At 35.3% G+C, this 20489-nt stretch overlaps 1 protein-coding gene across 1 annotated transcript in view; it reads right to left on the bottom strand.

Annotated features, from left to right (window-relative positions):
• The window catches only part of LOC6042325 (phosphatidate cytidylyltransferase, photoreceptor-specific), a 44376-nt gene extending 30040 nt beyond the window's left edge, over positions 1-14336 (bottom strand). Inside the window, exons 1-2 of the mRNA XM_038259886.1 lie at positions 13575-14336; positions 3675-3799 (exon numbers count right to left, since the gene is read on the bottom strand). Coding sequence (XP_038115814.1) covers positions 3675-3799; positions 13575-13706 — 257 coding nt within the window. The 5' untranslated portion in view covers positions 13707-14336. The remainder of the gene's footprint in view (positions 1-3674; positions 3800-13574) is intronic.
• Positions 14337-20489: the final 6153 nt, after the last annotated feature.

Below are 20489 nucleotides of genomic sequence, written 5' to 3'. Positions count from 1 at the left end.
AATTTATTTCGTACAATTTTTAGTCTAGAAGTAAGGTTGGGTCTTAGCGCTTTGAAATTTACAAGATATACAAAATCATTTGAATGGTTCTTTGAATGATTAATTATTCTGAAGGTTTTGTTCATATCACGGCGTGTTTTCTAGAACAACCTTAAGGAGAAAAAATAGTCATCACTACTTTCAAAAGTGTCTTATAGGAAATTTTCTCAGCTTTCCAATGCTTCTAAGAGCGAAATGTTTCATCGGGAAATTTCTGAGATATCTCTATTTTAAGTTTTTTGGTTTAAAATTCCTTTATTATTTATTGGAACCTTTAAACTAACAGTTCAGAAAACTTATCAAATGATGTGTTTCATGAGTCATTTACTCATCAAAATGTTTGCACATTTTGATGAGTAAGACAAGAAACAACTTTGTAGAAGTTTGCAAACCGCTAAACATTTTGAAAATTATGTTTTGTCTAAGTTTTTGAATATATGAGATTTATTCAGAAATTAAAATCATAAAACAGTGTAAAAATGTATTTTTTACAAGAATTATTTGATAATTACATATTTTTTGTGTACAAATATCACGTGTATACTCTGATTTAGCTTGTTCAACCGAAACTTTGGCAGGTTTGGGATTGTTAATGGTATTATTGAATTTAAATGAACAAATTTGATATTTTCTTAAGCAAACATTAACCAGGAACATAAATACAAATATGATTTGAAATCGAAAATGTACTACATATTACTGTAGTAAGCTTCAAAAGTCATATTTTCATGAGTATAAAATAAAGATAAAATTTATAAAATGTTTTCTGTAGAAAATGCACTTAAAAGTAGCAATAAAATTCAAGTCTTCCAATTCAGAATTCTGAAAACAACGTCACAAACATTTATTTTTGTTTTAACAAAAATTAAATAGTATTTTAACAAAAAAAAATCTAACAGAAACTTTCTTTTCAAACTATTTTAACAAAAATCAAGACATATATATTTTTTAAAGATGAGATTGAAGATGAGAGTCTTATAAACTTCTAAAATATTGCTAATTCCTTGATCATTTAATACAAAAAAACAGAAACAATCATTTCATACTAATGAAAAGTATTTCTCCTAAAGCTAGCAACCGTAATTTGCAGTATAATTTTGAGTATAAAACATGTTTTGTATCCATGCAACTAGTTAGTGTTTGATTAAGGAAATATGATATTTATTCATAAAAATCTTGTAATACCCTAGCAATCTCAAATCTGTAGAAATTTCGGCTGTATCAGCTAATTCCAAGCTGAATCAGAGCAGACCGGTGTTATTTGTACACAACAATTATGTCATTGGTTCTTGTAAAAATAGTATTTCAATACGGTTTTATTATTTTATTATTTGAATAAATCCCACATATTCAAAAATTCGGGTAAAACTTAATTTTCAAAATGTTTAGCGGTTTGCAACCTTCTACAAAGTTGTTTCTTGTCTTATTTTGCACATTTTGGTCAGTAAAATACACATGAAACACATCATTTGACAAGTTTCCTGGACTGTTATTTAAAAGTTTCCAATAAATGATCAATGATTTTAAAAGAAAAAACTTAAAATAGAGATATCTCAGAAATTTCCCGATGAAACATTTCGCTCTTAGAAGCATTGGAAAGCTGAGAAAATTTCCTATAAGACACTTTTGAAAGTAGTGATGACTATTTTTTCTCCTTAAGGTTGCCCAGAAAACACGCCGTGCATATGTAACGAATGAAAAAAAATGAGATCGTTTTCTCGAATTTTGAAGAAAATCGCGTTTATTCTTTGAAAGAGTCAAAAAAAAACTTCAAAAGCATTCAGCGGATTAGTTTGAAAATTGAAAACATAAAAAAAAACATTCGTCAAGATAAGAAAACTCGCGAAGACTGCAAGCAAACTTCCTTATGTTCAGTATTGTAAATGAATGATAAAAAAACTATCATTTCATAATTTCTGCATTAAAATATCAAAGAGTATATCGAAATTTCAGTGCTAAAAACTTAAGAACTTCATAGTTTAACCACATGTTCATTCAAAAAACATTTTGTCTTTGGAAAATTAAACGTTATGATCAAGAATAATATTTGAAAATTTTGAAGATATACTTGATTTATTATCAAAGAATCAGGATGAGAAGAAAAATGCAATGTTCAACAGATAAATTTAATTCAAAAAGACCGATTATAATAGAGGTGGGCAAAAAAAGAGCGAACCGCTCAAAGAGCCGGTTCACTGAAAAGAGCGAACGAGCCATGGCTCACAAAAAAAGAACCGCGGTTCTTTTTCAAACTCCGGTCTTTTGAAAGAACCGGTTCAAGATGGAATGATTTTTGTTATAAATATAAGTTATTGAATTTCCAAAAAATGTAGTATTAAATTTGTTTTGAGAATTAAAAGTGCAATTTCAAAAATTTCAATGCTTGTAAAAATTAATCCCAAAAGTAAATGAAATTATATATAAAATGGAGTAAACTTTTCATTGTACAATTGTCAAATATTACCAAAAATCTTTTGAATATTTGAGAAATTTCGGAAAAAAATAATCATTTTGTCCGATTAAACGTTAGCGTTTATAGACCTTATAGATCTTTCAAATCAGAATGTAGAGAAGAGTTCACAAAATGTTTTCTCCAAATAAAATATCAGCATTAGTCTTTCAGAAATAAACTCAATCTTAAAATCAATAGCAATTTTTCCAGCATCCTAGATTTCAGTATGGATGCCATTCAATTACTCGAATGTTTAGTTTTGAGTAGAAATCTTGACAAAGAGACCACCAAGATCTATGGTTTTCTAGGGCATCTTCTCGTTTTTTGGTTTATCTATTTTATTCATCAAATATGGCCGTTACAAATATTTTTCAAAGTTTATGTCACCCCTCCCCTTCAAAATCGGTCCAAAAAATCAGGGGGCAAAACAATTTTTTTTTTTTCAAAAAACTTTCAAATTTTAATGGAAATAGAAGTCTTATCAACTGAAAACAAATTAAAAAGCATTGTGGGATCGATCAAGCATATTTTAATTTTTTGTGAAATTCCGTTTGCACCGAATGCAAAAAGTTTTTTTTTTGGCTTAAAAAATAAGTTCATCAATACTTCGATATTTTGAAATCTAATGATTGATGTGTAAAATGCATTTCAAAACTCTTTTTTCATTAAAATGTTTATACCATGGCTTGTTTTTTTTTTTTGCTACTTTGGCTAGAGTTGAGGGACATAAAAATTCTAAGTATAAATATAGGTATTCGGTGCCCTCTCCCTGTGCCCATACCTTCACACTTAGGAGACCCGGGAGGCGGAGTCTTGTCGCAAAAAGAACGATACACGCCTGTGGATCCGTTGACGAAACCGCAAGGTTTAAGAGGGCCACATTATAAGGTGTTACGTCGATTCCGTTCCGTTGAGGGACATAATATACTTCAAAAAATGTTTGGTACGGCCTAATTTATAAAAGTCATATGTGAAATAACTTATAAAATCACACGATTCTTGAAAAAACCCATTTCATCCAAATTTTGAAAAAGAGCGAAAGAACCGTTCAAAAGAGCGGCTCTTTTTAAAGAGCGAACGAAAATGAGCGGCTCCTAAAAAAGAGCGGTTTTGCCCACCTCTAGATTATAACATGTGAATTTCCCCTATTCATAAAAAAAAAATTAGCTAAAATCATTCTTACCTGTCCGGCAGTCCACTTAGCGCTTGCCCCAGGACTTCCGGGGTTTTGTTTGTCCCTTGGGGCAACGTTTTGGACATTTCTTCCACATATTTCTCTTCCGGTAGCTTTTCCTCCTCGGAGTCAATCTATTTTTGGAATCAAAAAAGGGAGAGAGAGAGAGTAAAAAAAAACAAATCATTTAGCTCAAGGTGTAACTCAATTGCAATGCAAATTGACCGGTTGTTAATTAGAGTATAGTGCCAACAACTAAACGATGACGTGAAACAACAAAACAATGACTACAATGACACCACGTCTGTCATCGAGAGAGCGAGGAAAAAAAGAAAAGATTAATTCACCCAAGTCTACGCGGAACATGCGTTACACGCTAGACTTTGAACCCAATCACGCCTTTCCCAAGTCGAACCGAGATTGACTCTTCTGCAGTGTTTCTCTCACGAAGGTTCTACCACATCAGCTGAGGCAAAAATATAAATAATCCTCAGTGATCTCGTGTGGGGGGGAAGCGGGCGCTTAGAAGAAAGTAGAAGAGAAAGTCTCTGAATGCTTATTCATCTGTGGAATTCTATCGGGTTTCACAGAGCTGCGACCACATTACGTTCTTCACATTTTGTTTAGCTTAATCTTATCGGAGTAAATTGCATGAGCTAGACATCTCTTCCCCCACTTTGACCGCCATGGAACGAAGCAATTACGGAATCTCGTTCGCGTGTTTTGACGAATTTGTGTTCCATTCAGCACTCCTTGGGGCATAATTCGTCAGCAAACTTTTCTGGTTTAGATTACAGATTACGTCTCGTAAGACAGTACCAAAATTAAACGTTATTTGTCATGAAATTAAAAACTTTTTGTAAATACTCTCAAAAAAGCGCAATTTGTTTTACAAAAGTATTCGAAAATGCTAATGTAACAATTTTTTTTGTTCTATTTTTAACTGTGCAACATGCGATAATCGTAAAGAAAGGTTGAACAGTTAGATTAGTATCAATTCTTATCGCGACAAGTGACGTAACAACACATCGGACGATTATAGCACATGGTGAATGCTGCGAATGAATCAGGTGTTGTGTTATATTTGTTTTGGTATATCGTATCAACAAATTGTGCTTGTCACTTGAAGCATGTTAGATAGAATTAAAGCAGGTCAACTTGGAAAAAAAAAACAGTTTCAAGTTTAGTACCATTGTTCTGAAATTTTAAACATTTTTTGTACAACATTGAAAACACGGCATTTTAACACAACATTCATTGTAATTAAATGTATTGCGCCGGCTAAGTGTTGACCAAACACACGAAAGTATATATAAAATAATAGCTTTGTCGTACTGGTCGAGGCGCCCCCCAGTGTACGTGGTGTGAAAGCACACAATCCCATTTGTGATTCATGGTTGAACCCGTTCTCGATGCAAGCGAAGATTTCGTTATTATGGCGCCAAACAATTGCAAAGTGCACCGGGCAAACAAATATGTGCACCATCCTCAAATGACGTAGCATTTGTCAGCCTTTTTAAACTTTAAAAAGAAAAGTTAAATCTTTCGAATCTCTCAAATACCTTTCTAATCTCTAGAAGATAAAGTCTAGAGTTTTTTTGATAGTTCCTGTAAACTTATGAAATACCATAGCTTATAAAACTCTAGAAGTTTTCATTTCTGGATATTGAGCTTTACAAATTGTATTTGTCGGCAGTGCTAGTTTCATGAAATAATTTATCAATTGTGAAAGAAATAAATAATAAGGCTAATTATTTATTCAAAAAAAGGACAAAAAATATTGTTGCAAATCAAAATAAAAAAATTAACTTATTTAATAGACTACTGCCAAATTCATTAAATATTTAAAGAATGCTTTTTAAATCGCTAAGAACTTTTAAACAAAAATCGCTTCCCCAACGTACCGTAAACCGGAGTGATATTGAGAGCCGGGGAGATAGGTTTTATTTTTTTCCGCAAAATGAACATAACAAATTTAACAAGTACAGAAGCGAATGGAATCAAACTGACTGTGGCAGAGAAGTGTTCAAATTACTTCAAGAAGAAAGGAATCTATGACATTTCCCCGAAACCCATATTACCGAAGGGACATTTCCCCGAATGCCACTTCCCCGAAAAGACACTTCCCCTAATAGTCATTTCCCCGAATTCCATTTACCCGAATTTCCCATTTCCCCTAATCGTCCACATCCCCGAATGCCATTTTCCCGAATGGGCCACAATCCCGAATGCCACTTACCCGATTAGTCATTTCCCTGAATAGTCATTTCCCTGAATGCCATTTCCCTGAATGCCATTTCCCCGAACGCGGTCAAGCGGAAATGCCCGGTGCCCCGGAGCGCGCGCTCCTGTGCACCGGACATTTCCGCTTGACCGCGTTCGGGGAAATGGCATTTTAAAAGAAAAAAAATGATAACAATTTTTATCACATCAAACAACATATTTAAAGGTTCGTATTGGCCTTGAATGATTAACTTTCTTTTTGGCTTCATTCAGAACAGACGTAGCATTTTAGGGGGGATTCAATACAAATTCAAATACAATGAATATTGTTACAGACCTTTTTTTACACATTTATTCTCAAAACAAATACTTTTTTCTTATAGACATGATAATAATAATGCAATAGAAGTTTTGTTATTTTTTATGATTCAAAAAACATACCCTGCGATTTTCGTAGTACAGAACCCCGTACACACTGATCATTTTATTCACATTGCTGGTTTGGGATTCGGCGAAAAGTATAATCAACAAAAACTTTAAATAAAATTTGAACCAGCCTTATGTACCTATTTGTCCGATTTTTGGGTTCTTTGACAAAATTCGAAAAAAGACAAATTTCCTTGCAAATTTCTCAAAAACAACATCTAATTATGCGGTTGAATACAAATGTTAATTGAACAAAAAAAATCTGGTACAGTCCAGACTTGATTATCCGAAGGCTTCGGAAAAATTTCACTTCGGATAATCGAAACTTCGGATAATCAAATCACGAAAAAAAATTGTTATGCCTATTTTTTATTGTCGAGCGTATGTCCCCTAAACTACGTTAAAGTGATTTAGAACTTTTAAATCCAAGGCCAATATGGCGGTGTTGAAAAATTGAAAAAAAAGCATTTTATTATTTAATAGGCAATCAACTATTCAAATTTGACTAAAATGGGGTTGCAGAACTCAAATTTGATGTTTAAAACAAGAAAAAGAAGAAAAAAAACGAAAACAAAATTTTGTTTTTGATTCCATTATTCGAAGTCCCATACAAACCTTCGGATAATCGAACTTCGGATAATCGAAACTTCGGATAATCGAGTCTGGACTGTAATTGAGTCCTAAAATTAAGCTTAAATTTGTTGTGGTTTGGTTGCGCATTTTAGCAGAATGCATTACTATGAATACAAAGAGACAAGTTGTTCCTTTTTATTCCGCTATAATTTGTGATATTATTGTTCACAACGATAAGGCTTATATTTCTAAGTACAATGACCCTTTGAACGACCGCAAAGGATTTAAAATGGATTTTCACTGGAAATCACTTCACGGCCCTTCTTGGCATAAAAGCTTCTACTTGACAGCTCGTTCCAAGGGGACCATAGTTGATCCATCGAAAAAATGTTGTCTTGTCAATAACTTTTTATTTGCATAAAAATGAAAAAAAAGTTATCAGAAATGGATTTTAATTTTGTTTTTTACCGTTGTTCATAAAAATTTACAAAGAGCTTTACTACCCAATTTACAACATTTAATCAACAGAATACCCAAAAAGCTGTTTGTTCGGTAAAATTGAAAAAGAAAATAACTGTTAGTCATGGAAAAGGCTTTAGCGAAAATGATGATTAGGGAATATGAAAATTTAAATTTAAATAAACGGCAATTGGCGTAAGTGTCACTTCGGGGAAATGGCATTCGGGAAAATGGCAGATTAGGGGAAATGATATTCGGGGAAATGGCATTCGGGGATGTAGCTGATTAGGGGAAGTGGTATTCGGGGATGTGGCCATTTAGGGGAAATGATTTTCGGGGAAATGGCATTCGGGGAAATTTCATTCGGGGAAATGAGCTAGACCAACGATTCTCAACCTTCTTCTAGGCCGGTACCCCCTGCCATGTAAATCAAGTAGGCCCGGTACCCCCGTTGAGAATTGCTGAGCTAGACCCTTTCAAAGTGTCATGATATTCTCAATGAGTTTAAATCTCGAAGTGGAATGCAGTTTTAGATTCTTTGGGCAATTTTCCCGATATTTTTAACCTAAGTTTACCTCAAACTTACATGAATTTAGTTATAAAGTTATATACAGTTAACTAAACAATAACACTGATTTTTTTCTTAAATACTATAGTAAAGTTAATACTATAGTAAAAACCCGATTTAATCCCACCAGGGGTGAGATAGAGCCTTTCTTACTAAAGAATATAACTTCTCTCAATTCACAACATCGACTTGATACACAAAATCTTATGATGAAAGCAAGGTATTATTAATGATGTGTTTTCTAAAAGAAATTGAAAACGCAATTTTCACCTATCGAATATTTTTAATCGTACAAATTCTTAGCTTCCAATGCGCAAGTGACGACACACACCGCGGTTTTGGTTTACGAGCCCAAAAACCGAACAAAGCAGGCGCAAAGCAAAACCGAGTTATGGCCTATCTACAATCACTAAGCTTAGAATAGTTAAGTAAAGTAAAACTTAGAAAATGTACACAACTTACGGCCGTCACCCACAATCAACTTAGAAAATTTGCTGGGCTGATATACGTTGCTATGCAGTTGTTTGTTTACCTTTGATATGGAAACGTCAACTTACCGTAGATTTTGAAATTTTCCAAACCATACGTCAAGTTTCTAATTTTATTCCTTTTCATTGTAGAAGATCAGATTCATTTCCATTGATTCAAACTCCTAAGCTAAGTGAAATTTTCTAAGTTAAGTGATTGTTGATAGGCCATTAACCGCACAGTGGGAAGCTTGCCATTCAGCGTCTACGAAAGTGAGAGAGTCAGAGATAGATATTTTTACAACCGCACCACTACACACTCAATCGCAATACCTTAGGTAGATAGCCATTGGCGTCGCGAGCATTGAAAACTTTGAAAACGATAGTAAGCTTAGAAGCTTCGAAAGCTCCTATTGGAATCCAACGAACTCTGTTTAATAAAACGACACGACAAATGAAGCCTACTTAAAGGCGATTTAAGGAGCACACGGGAAACAAATTGATTGTACCAGGATGAATGTCCTATGTCAAAAAAGTTTTTGCATTAACATTGGACAGTTATGCAAAAACGGACAGAGCAAAAGAAACCGAAAAGCTACGATATCTTACATGTTGAAGGAAACATCGGTAGACAAGCTACTACGAACGAGTATAAGTCGAGCCGAAACATATGCGCCAGCATTCTGGCGCCAGTATTCGAAGCTCAACTTGACTTGACTTGGCGACGAAGCGTCGAAGCGTCGAAAATCGATGCAGTGTGATTTTTTAGCGATTTTTCGGTTTAAAATTCATGCTGAATCGACATATTTACAAAGCTGGAAATGACGTCCTGGCTTAAAGTAAAACCTATACCTTTCTTTAGTAAGAAAGGCAAAAAGTAAATCGTTCTAAAAATTGATCGGGATTGCCGATCGATGTCGAATTTGTTTCAGATGCTCACTCATGGTCTGTACTATGAATGTAGCAAGAAATTTCGAATAAAATCAGAAATGAAAAATGTTGGCGAAGGTCACCAGGTGGGCTTTTACCTTTTTTTTTAGGGATTTTGTTTCTTATGGTAGGTCAATCAAACGGCTCTAACTCCAGAACCATATTATGAATCTGGATGAAAATTTGGGAGGTTGTAGAGCTCGAAAAATGCAATTTTTGAGATAAATAAAAGATATGAAAATGAAAAAATTGGACCATATTTTCATTTGAAAACTGTGTATTTTCTGGAAAAGTCTGGCCGCATCCGAAAACAGATGGATATTTCGAAATTTGCGCGGCAACTCGCCCAGGTTCAGCACACTAGCTTTCATCTGCATTTACTGCCGTTCTAAGCATAATTGTCCCATGTCATTTTTTGACGATTTTGACCTTTTGACATTTTTAAGTTTAGTTTGATGTGTACTTTAAGAAAAACACATATAATCTGGTACTTTGTTCGGAAACTCATTAAAAACAACACCAAGTCTGTTTGTCCCATCGTTAAACTTCTACGCATAATTGTCCCACCAAGTATTTTCTTACACGGAATCTTTAGTTTTACTAAGCAATATGTCTTGTTTACCTGTTGTATAGCAATAGAATTACAAATAAGGGTGATAAACTGCTAACTGGGGCGATTAGGGACACATAGGGCGAAAAGGAACCCACGGGACAATTATGCGTAGAAACACAGAAATCGGTCGAAAAATTTCAATCGCGTTTTTCTCAGTTGTCCTTTTTTGAACATGGGACAACTATGCGTAGAACGGCAGTTTAGGAGAATCGAAATCGGATTTATGGGAGCTGAGAACGGCGCGACACAAAATTTTGCAAAATTTTACCACATACGAACATCACTCGACCTCCACGGAATTTATTTTCTCAAAATTCGAGGGTTCGAGATAGACGAGTTCTATCAAGGTGAATCGATAGAGCGTCGAAAATCGATGCAGTGTGATTTTTAGCGATTTTTCGGTTTAAAATTCATGCTGAATCGACATATTTACGAAGCTGGAAATGACGTCCTGGCTTAAAGTAAAACCTATACCTTTCTTTAGTAAGAAAGGCAAAAAGTAAATCGTTCTAAAAATTGATCGGGATTGCCGATCGATGTCGAATTTGTTTCAGATGCTCACTCATGGTCTGTACTATGAATGTAGCAAGAAATTTCGAATAAAATCAGAAATGAAAAATGTTGGCGAAGGTCACCAGGTGGGCTTTTACCTTTTTTTAGGGATTTTGTTTCTTATGGTAGGTCAATCAAACGGCTCTAACTCCAGAACCATATTATGAATCTGGATGAAAATTTGGGAGGTTGTAGAGCTCGAAAATGCAATTTTTGAGATAAATAAAAGATATGAAAATGAAAAATTGGACCATATTTTCATTTGAAAACTGTGTATTTTCTGGAAAAGTCTGGCCGCATCCGAAAACAGATGGATATTTCGAAATTTGCGCGGCAACTCGCCCAGGTTCAGCACACTAGCTTTCATCTGCATTTAGGAGAATCGAAATCGGATTTATGGGAGCTGAGAACGGCGCGACACAAAATTTTGCAAAATTTTACCACATACGAACATCACTCGACCTCCACGGAATTTATTTTCTCAAAATTCGAGGGTTCGAGATAGACGAGTTCTATCAAGGTGAATCGATAGAGCGTCGAAAATCGATGCAGTGTGATTTTTTAGCGATTTTTCGGTTTAAAATTCATGCTGAATCGACATATTTACGAAGCTGGAAATGACGTCCTGGCTTAAAGTAAAACCTATACCTTTCTTTAGTAAGAAAGGCAAAAATCTAATTTGCATACAAAAAATGCGATTTTAACGAGAGAAACTGTGAATATCAAAGCCACCCAGAATTCAAAATAAGAATTTCCAGCAATTGAAAAAACGTTTTTCCAAAAATAGCGCATGGACCTTGTGTGGCCTATCCTAGTACATGTTTAAAAAATAATAATCTTGAGACAAATTTTACCAGTTGGAAAATTAATAAAATATAAATTAAAATCCTATCAATGGCACCCCGGTTTACGGTATGTGAATGTAAACTGCAAGTACATAGAATGCAGATATTTGTGCAGTAAAACTAGCGTTTTCCAAACGCTTTAATCAATGTTAGTATTTTAGAATTTCTCGATACAAACAACTTCAAAGGAACTACGTTATTCAACGCCATTTCCGTTACATCTCCGGCATAACTACTTTAACTTTTTAGAATTGTTATTTTTGTAGACAAATTTACCCCAACATGGCTAAAACTAGAAAAAAAAATTAATTGCAGATTTGACTTTAAATATAAGAATGAGATTTTGAATAGCTAAATGTTTTAAGGCCGTTGCAAATATTTTTCAAAGTTTCAAATTTGAATGCAAATTTAACTTCAATCAACAGAAAACTAATTAAAATGCATTTTCCTGCGTTTATAAAATAAAAACGACAATACCTCGATATTTTAAAATCTAATGATTGGAAAACAGTTGGACGCGTATAAAATACATTTTAAAACACTTTTTTCATCCAAATGTTGAAACCTAGGCTTGTTATTTAAATTTTATACATTTTTTTTGCTGTACTATTCAGTATTTACTTAAGTGCTGAAAATTTAAACTTTTCAGAACTGATATCTAAAAATAATAACTTGTGATTTTATTTTGGAGTTTGACACTTAACTTGACGGCAAAAAATACATTCAATCGAGGAAACAAACGTTTTATTGAAAATAGAGTGGTTTCCTAAATTGCCAAAAAATGCTGTTTTTAACTCGTTACAAAAAAAAAGTTTTTTTTTCAGCACTCGTCGTATTAATGAGCGATTCGTGCTGAAAAGTTTTCTTTTTGCAACCTGTTACAAAACTATTGATATAAGTGCAGTTGCAGAGTTTTGAGGGAACCTTTAACTGTCACTAATACATTTATCTCAATGAATGCAGATAAAGTTTGTTTTTAGAGAAATCGGAAACAGGAAAATACTCGCAAACAATCTGTTCCTTTTTTCGAATGTATCTCCAGCAATTTTAGAAAATCTGTAATATTCTAGAAATTTGCATAAGGCCAATAAAAACCTCATTTTAAAAGATTCATATGTTTTTTGAAAAATGTCCTGTAATGTCTGTTCAAAATGGGTGATTTAGTTACATCCTAATATTTAGTTGAGTTAAATTGACCTATCAAATCACTGAAAACGACCTTTTTTCAATCAATCACAATTCTATGAAGAATCAATCCGAAACACTAAGCTGAAACCCTAAATCCCCCACGGGGTTACGAAATTCCCCGGCGTGTTACGGCTTCGGCGGCTTTCGCAATCCACCTAGTACCTACAGCGTATCCATCACAGCTCTCAGGTCGTGTGGCGGGGTGGCGGTGGGGTTTCAATCGATTTGCAGGACAACAGCCAGCACACGACAGTAAATTCAATTAGTGAAATTGATAGTGTCGTCTACATTGTCTAGGGATGGTGAGGTGAATTTCCCAAGAGTTCATGAGGTTTTGATTGTATTATTATTTTTAATTATTTTAAATTTTGTCTAAATTATATTTAACTAATTAGTTTGGCAGAAAAGTAAAACAACTTTAGTACCGTAAACTGGGGTCAATCGGGACACTTGGGGTGAATTGGGACAGCAGTTTTAACCATTTTGGAGCACAATATTGTGATTTTTCTGGTTGGTTTCGGTTAGACCAGACTAAGACCAACAAAATGTGTACATCCATTTCCAAATTTAAAAGCTTTAAGTGCTCTAAAAACTGCTGTCCCTATTCAGACTGTAGTCCCGATTCGCCCCAGATTACGGTATTTAATAAAGAAGATAGTTTGATGGTTAAAATTTTACAAATTCGAACTTTTCAGAAAAAAAAAATCTTTTGTAATGTAAGGACAAGGATGTCCTTGTGCGAATCCGAACCAAAGAGAGAGTGAAATCATTTTGCACAGCTGCTGGGAACAAATCTCTCCGGTGATGAATGAAAACACATTCGGGAGGGGGATTAAACAGTGGGGTGAGGAGGGACGTTCACCGGGCAGGCGCTCCATGAACCCAAACAGAGTGTGAGTGTGTGTGGCTCGCGGAATGTCGTTCCCCGAAGGAAGAAGCTTGGCTGGCGAAAGAAGGGCGAGGATGATACTGGCAAGAAAAATCGATAAATTTATCCCGTTTTTTGCGAGGAATGGAAAAATCCTGGAGGGTTTTTTTTCCTTTCTGCGTAGTTGGCCAACTTACGTGGTCGGAGCTTTCGGCCGTGGTCGATTCCTGGGCGGGTTTCTGGCCTTTGTCGTCCGGTTTGAGCGAGGATTCCCCAAGGGAATCTCCCTCACCGATGTTCCGGCGTCGGATTTCCGCTTCCGCACTCATTTTTATTTGCTGTGCTTTATTTTCCTCTCGAGATCTAAGCAAACTGCTTGTTGTGCACTTTGACACTGCACTAAAAACTAGCACCTGCTGCTCAAACCAGTCGGTTCCACTAGTCTAAAGCTTGCTGAGACGACCTTTTTCCTTCACCTTGCACTTGACTTCCTAGCTCGAACTGGTTTCTACCCTCAACAACCTTTGACTGTAACTTTGATTTGTCAAATTACGTAGATTTAACTGTAATTTTTTTTCTTTCAGTGATAAAATTTACTTCTACACCATGCACTAATGTAATCAACCACGATTTGTCGCTTCAATTTGCCCAAGATGCTTCTCTGTTTACATTCGCCATCACACTGCTGCTGCTGCTGCCCAAACCTTGGCCAGTTAGTCGGAGAGATTCTGGACGTTTGAGGTACTCCACCTTCCTCAAACTAAAGTTCGATACCGTAAACTTTGCTTTCACTAGCCGTGTGATGATTGTTGTTTTTCGTTTTTTTCCCCCGGACCGACTGCGGGTTCTGAAAATTTAATTTACTTTTCCTTTGCTCGTTTTATGATCAGCCGAGACCGCACTCACAATCACAAACCACTTCTACACATTACCACCACCGAGACTAAACTGATTCTGCTGGCCCAGTCTGACAGCAGTGTTGCCAGGCCGATGAGAAGAGAGCTCACCTCGAACATAGACTAAATATATATAGATACGCCACTCCCCTGTTGGGGCTGGCGACACTACCGCCACGCCAAAATTGCACCTGGTGGCAATTCACAGGTACTACTTTTCGATGTTTCCAAAGGGAAAATTATTTTTCCCCAGTTTCAGTTCAAGTGTTACGGTTGCATCGTAGCAACAGCTGCTTTTCAAACTTTGTTTATTTTCTGTCAACATTTCAAGTGGGACTTCAAATCGTTGGCTTTTTTCCTCTAAAAAGAACCCGGTGCGGACATCTCTGACCACCAAAAATCCTACGAACGGAGCCGATTCCTCCGAGGGTGCCATCCGGTCATCTTGGAGACGTGTTAGCAAGTGAGTCAAACAAAGTTTAACAGAAAAATTGCTTATGTGAAAATTTATTTTACAGGCGAGGGCCTGGTTGCACTCTAAACCTGATTAAGAAGACCCTGCCAACCATTCCATCACAGCAAACGGAAACTGCGCAGCGTTCTAGAATCTGACCGTAACTGTCGGTGCTACTAGCGGACACAGCTTTCTCGTGTGAACAGAACTCAAGCAAAGCTTTTCCCGGGGCCTGGTTCTACAAGAACCACGGCGTGCGACAATCCACCGTTGCCGGAATAGCGGAGGCGAGCGGAAACACAAGTCTAATCTAAACACATGCTGGGCCCCATGATGAAATGCCTCGATTTTTGTTAAAACTGTTTCTTGTTCTATTTTGTTAAATGATAATAAAACGTTGACCCAATAAAACGAATATCATACAACTACATGCTGATTAAATTTTATTTGTCTAGATCAATGATTCGCAAACTATTTTCGCCTAGGCCCCACCTTTCACACATCAAAGGTGGGGCCCACGGCCACTCCAGGAACTTGTCAGGCCCCACTTTTGGAAACACTGGTCTTAGATTTTGGAGCAGCTCCAGAACTTTTCCCAAAGCTGAAGATTCTTCTTGCGGTTCAATGTCAGCCGGGTAGTTTAGCATACGGAGGTGGCCTCTTTGAATCTGATGCACATGAACGGAGGAATCCGCGTTAGGTTTGTTTGTCTATTCTTGCGCTGCATTTTGGCATTTTTTTACATTCTTCATGTCTGGAAAAAATAAATAAAATGAAGCATCTACACATGGTAAAGGATTCTAAACAACCATCTCTTTGAGGAGCGTACTGTAGCTCAGTTCGCTAACCTTCGTTGCCATCACTCGAGACTTTTTCACCTGGCCGGGGGAGTGGTGCAAATCTGCAGAGGTTTCGCCATAGAGTGGGAACTGCCCGTGTTCGGCTTGAAGAGAGTCATCTCCTCCCGTTTCCGGTTCTATTATTCTAGTCAGATTCTTTACTGCTGCTGCCACTGCTACTTGCCCTGCTGGAGTACACACCTGGCGGCCAATTTTTTTTACGTGTTTTGGGATTTAAAAGGTAAATTACAAAAATAGTTTTTTCAAGGACGTGTTGAACCCAATTTGGTGACACTTTGTCAAAAACAAAACAATTTTTCAACAGGCAAGTGCCCAGAGTACTATGATTTTGTTTTCCAATTTAGTACCTGTAAATTGACGATGGCGGCGCGCAGATCGCTAAAGGGGTGTCGCCAACTAGGTATATGGAGCAACTTCCAAGTGGGACATCTACTTGATTAATAATCTATGCCTCGAATGAACCAAGGCACTTGTCTCTTTGCTCACTGACCAATATTTGTGTCATGTTTTGCCAAATGCGACACATCAATCATGGTTTAGAAGTTCATAAATGTAATATTAAATAATAATTTCTTTACAGTCCAGACTCGATTATTCGAAGGCCTTGGCAAAATTTCTCTTCGGATAATCGAATCACGAAAAAAAATGTTCTTCGTTGTCTTATTTTTTATTGATATGTTTCAGAATGACCCCTAAAATACTCTAAAGTGATTAAGATTTTTTTTAATCCAAGATGGTGGCCAAAATGGCAGTGTTGAAATATTGAAAAAAGTCTTTTTTATTTAATACCATTCAAACCATTCAACCATTCAAATTTGACTAAAATGGGGTTGCAGAACTCGAATTTGATGCTGAAAGTAAGAAAACAAAAAATACGAAAAAAAAAATTTTTATCGTGATTCAAAAGCCTCTTAACAAATATCCCAAATTTTAAGAAAAAATATATATCCCAAGTTTTAATATAAGAGCAATTCTCTACGAAATCGGTCTTTTTTCTTCAATTTTAATTTTTGTATTTTTTAATGCGACTGAAACTTTTTTGGTGCCTTCGGTATGCCCAAAGAAGCAATTTTGCATCATTGGTTTGTCCATATAATTTTCCATACAAATTTCGCAGCTGTCCATACAAAAATGATGTATGAAAATTCAAAAATCTGAATCTTTTGAAGGAATTTTTTGATCGATTTGGTGTCTTCGGCAAAGTTGTAGGTATGGATACGGACTACACTGGAAAAAAATGATACACGGTAAAACAAATTTGGTGATTTTTTTATTTAACTTTTTATCACTAAAATTTGATTTGCAAAAAGAGGACATAAAATGCCAACTTTTCAGAAATTTCCAGGCTGTGCAAAAAATCATTGACCGAGTTATGATTTTTTAATCAATACTGATTTTTTCAAAAAATCGAAATATTGGTCGCAAATTTTTTTCAACTTCATATTTCGATGTAAAATCAAATTTGCAATCAAAAAGTACTTTAGCAAAATTTTGATAAAGTGCACCGTTTTCAAGTTAAATCCAAGGAGCGGCTGTGGCTGACTGGTTACGGTATTCGCTTTGTATGCGAATGATCCTGGGTTCGATTCCCATCTGCTCCCAACAAGAAAGTACAGGAAATATAAATCTTGAAACTCTGAACATGATCGAAAAATCAAAGTCGCTCGAGTCGGGGTTCGATTCCTCGTCCTTTGGATTGGTAAGCAAAAATGCTAACCAATAGGCCATCGCGACTTGGTGAGCTATGACTGGAATTAGGAATACTTTTACTATCAACTATATACGCGCTGGGTCCTTGTCCATTTGACAAGAGTTCGGAAGTTCTAAATAACGTTTGAATCCGATTGGTCCAAACGTTCTTCAGGGCGGGGCTTGTCGATAAAGCTGAAGTACCTCGCGCTCGGCTAGCCAGCGTAGAAATGGGTCACCGAAGCTCGGCAGAGCTTACACCTTCCAAATGCCTATGCGAGTTATTTGCATGTATAGAATGTAGATCTAAAAAAATACATGGAAACAACTCAATTTGTAAGAAGCGACCGCGTGGTTCCGTTTGGTTGGTTGCACACACACCACCGTTTTCAAGTTAAATCCATATTTAGGTGACTTTTTTGAAAATAGTCGCAGTTTTTCATTTTTTTAAATTAGTGCACATGTTTGCAAACTTTTGGGAAAAATATTTTTGTAAAGCTGAGAAAATTCTCTATATTTTGCTTCTTCGGACTTTGTTGATACGACCTTTAGTTGCTGAGATATTGCAATGCAAAGGTTTTTAAAACAGGAAAATTGATGTTTTCTAAGTCTCACCCAAACAGCCCACCATTATGTAATGTCGATATCTCAGCAACTAATGGTCCGATTTTCAATGTTAATATATGAAACATTTGTGAAATTTTCCGATCTTTTCGAAAACATTATTTTCAAAATTTTCAAATCAAGACTTACATTTTAAAAGGGCGTAATATTGAATGTTTCATATATTAACATTGAAAATCGGACCATTAGTTGCTGAGATATCGACATTACAAAATGGTGGGCTTTGCATTGCAATATCTCAGCAACTAAAGGTCGTATCAACAAAGTCCGAAGAAGCAAAATATAGAGAATTTTCTCAGCTTTTCAAAAATATTTTTTTTCCAAAAGTGTGCAAACATGTGCACTAATTTTAAAAAATGAAAAACTGCGACTATTTTCAAAAAAGTCACCCAAATATGGATTTAACTTGAAAACGGTGCATTTTATCAAAATTTTGCTAAAGCACTTTTTGATTGCAAATTTGATTTTACATCGAAAAATGAAGTTGAAAAAAATTTGCGACCAATATTTCGATTTTTTGAAAAAATCAGTATTGATTAAAAAAATCATAACTCGGTCAATCATTTTTTGCACAACCTGGAAATTTCTGAAAAATCGGCATTTTATGTCCTCTAAAACATATCAAAAAATAAAAAAAATTAAAAATAGTGTTTTTTTGCAAATTAAATTTTAGTGATAAAAAGTTAAATAAAAAATCACCAAATTTTTTTTACCGTGTATCATTTTTTTTCCAGTGTAGTCCATATCCATACCTACAACTTTGCCGAAGACACCAAATCGATCAAAAAATTCCTTCAAAAGATACAGATTTTTGAATTTTCATACATCATTTTTGTATGGACAGCTGCGAAATTTGTATGGAAAATTATATGGACAAACCAATGATGCAAAATTGCTTCTTTGGGCATACCGAAGGCACCAAAAAAGTTTCAGTCGGATTAAAAAATACAAAAAAAATCGAATGACCGAAATCCTAGAGAACTGCTCATAATTGAAAAATAGATTTATTTATTTGAATCAAAATATAACACAATTTCAATTAATATAATCCAAATTGATATGATAAACACAACATTGACTGTTCACATATAACGCTAGATTAAATTTTCAAAAGATCCTATCTGCATAGGAAACCCATGAGGAATAGGTTGTTTTGAAAATTTAATCTAGAACTATAACTTTTCGTTTTTATCTACTCTCCCACTTCTCTACTTCTCACTGCATTCCAAAAGTGAAGAGAATGAATGGGAAAAAAGTAAATAAACAAAGGTCTTTCAACTACATCTCACAGCACTCAATGAACTCGCGTGGTTGATCGCGTGAATGGAACGAAACGGATGAATGAATTGTGAAATGTTTTGAAATGTTTCACTGCGATTCAACTTTGCTGTTACAATGGGAAATGTTTAGAAATAGGGGAAATTTTCGTATGTTTGGCAGGTTAAGCACTCGCTCCTAACTCTATCCAATGTGCTGATTTTCACTATTTAAACAACTAATTTTGCAAAACTTTTGATAGAAACTTGTCTGCTCACTTCTTTTTGAGCTATTTATCACTCGATTTCAGTTGAAAACGCTTTTAATTGGCTTTAATTGAATGTCAAAGTTCTGACCTGCCAACATTAGACGCACGCTGGAATTAGATGCTGTTCCCCTACTTGGAAATGAGTTGTTGTTAAAATCAACGCGTGACATCCGTGTAATTTCTAAAATAAAAAATCTAAATCTAAAAATCTTCATTTTACGAAAGTTTCAACAAAATTATTACAATCAAGAAAAAAGCGAATTGTCATCGATTTATTCGCTAACATTTCAAACAGCGCTAATTCTATTTACATGACTCTTTGATTTGAATGATTGACCGGAAATTTACAATTTTTAATGGGCCAGACCACGTTACAATTCTCGTTACAGTTCTAATTGGAATTACATAAATATATATCCGATAGATTTTTTAACAGTCTGGACCCGAAGCCTGATTTTTCTGTTACATTCTTATTGGAATTCCATATAAACTGTAACGGGAACTGCAGGCACCGGGTCCTAACTATTAACTTACCTTCACTTATTCCCTTTATATTTTTGAGAAAAATCCCAAATTTCAATTTAAAATTTTCAAAATTTCAATAATACCAATGATGGGTTCATATTTTATTGGCCTACATTTTTGTGTCTCTGGTAGAAATTGTAATTCTATAGTTTTAGATTTGACGATGTGTTTAGTTATTTTCAATTTTTGGAAAAATTTTGTGTGGCACGTAAATTTGCTTTCAAGTAAATTTCTTATTTACTGTAAAACACCTGAGAGATTGTTGCGCTGGAAGTGGGGACGCGAAGTCGTGATTATTCAGGTTAATTTTTTGGTGTGCTTTTGTGTCGCTATTTTTATGGAGTGAGTGATTGTGGTAATCGAATGATAGCATGACTTACTGAATAGTTTGTGTCTTGAGCGTAATTTTCGTTGAGTAATTGGTGTGATTTTTTTGTGATCTTAATTAATTGTTTTGTGTTTTTCAAAGCCCTTCCTATATCATCGTTGATCGGAAGGCGCTGCGTCGGGTAAATTGTGTATATTTTTTCGAATAAGGT

This window comes from Culex quinquefasciatus, chromosome 3, assembly GCF_015732765.1.
Source record: "Culex quinquefasciatus strain JHB chromosome 3, VPISU_Cqui_1.0_pri_paternal, whole genome shotgun sequence".
Classification (NCBI taxonomy): Eukaryota; Metazoa; Arthropoda; class Insecta; order Diptera; family Culicidae; genus Culex; species Culex quinquefasciatus.
This window is presented reverse-complemented; position numbering and strand designations above follow the sequence as displayed.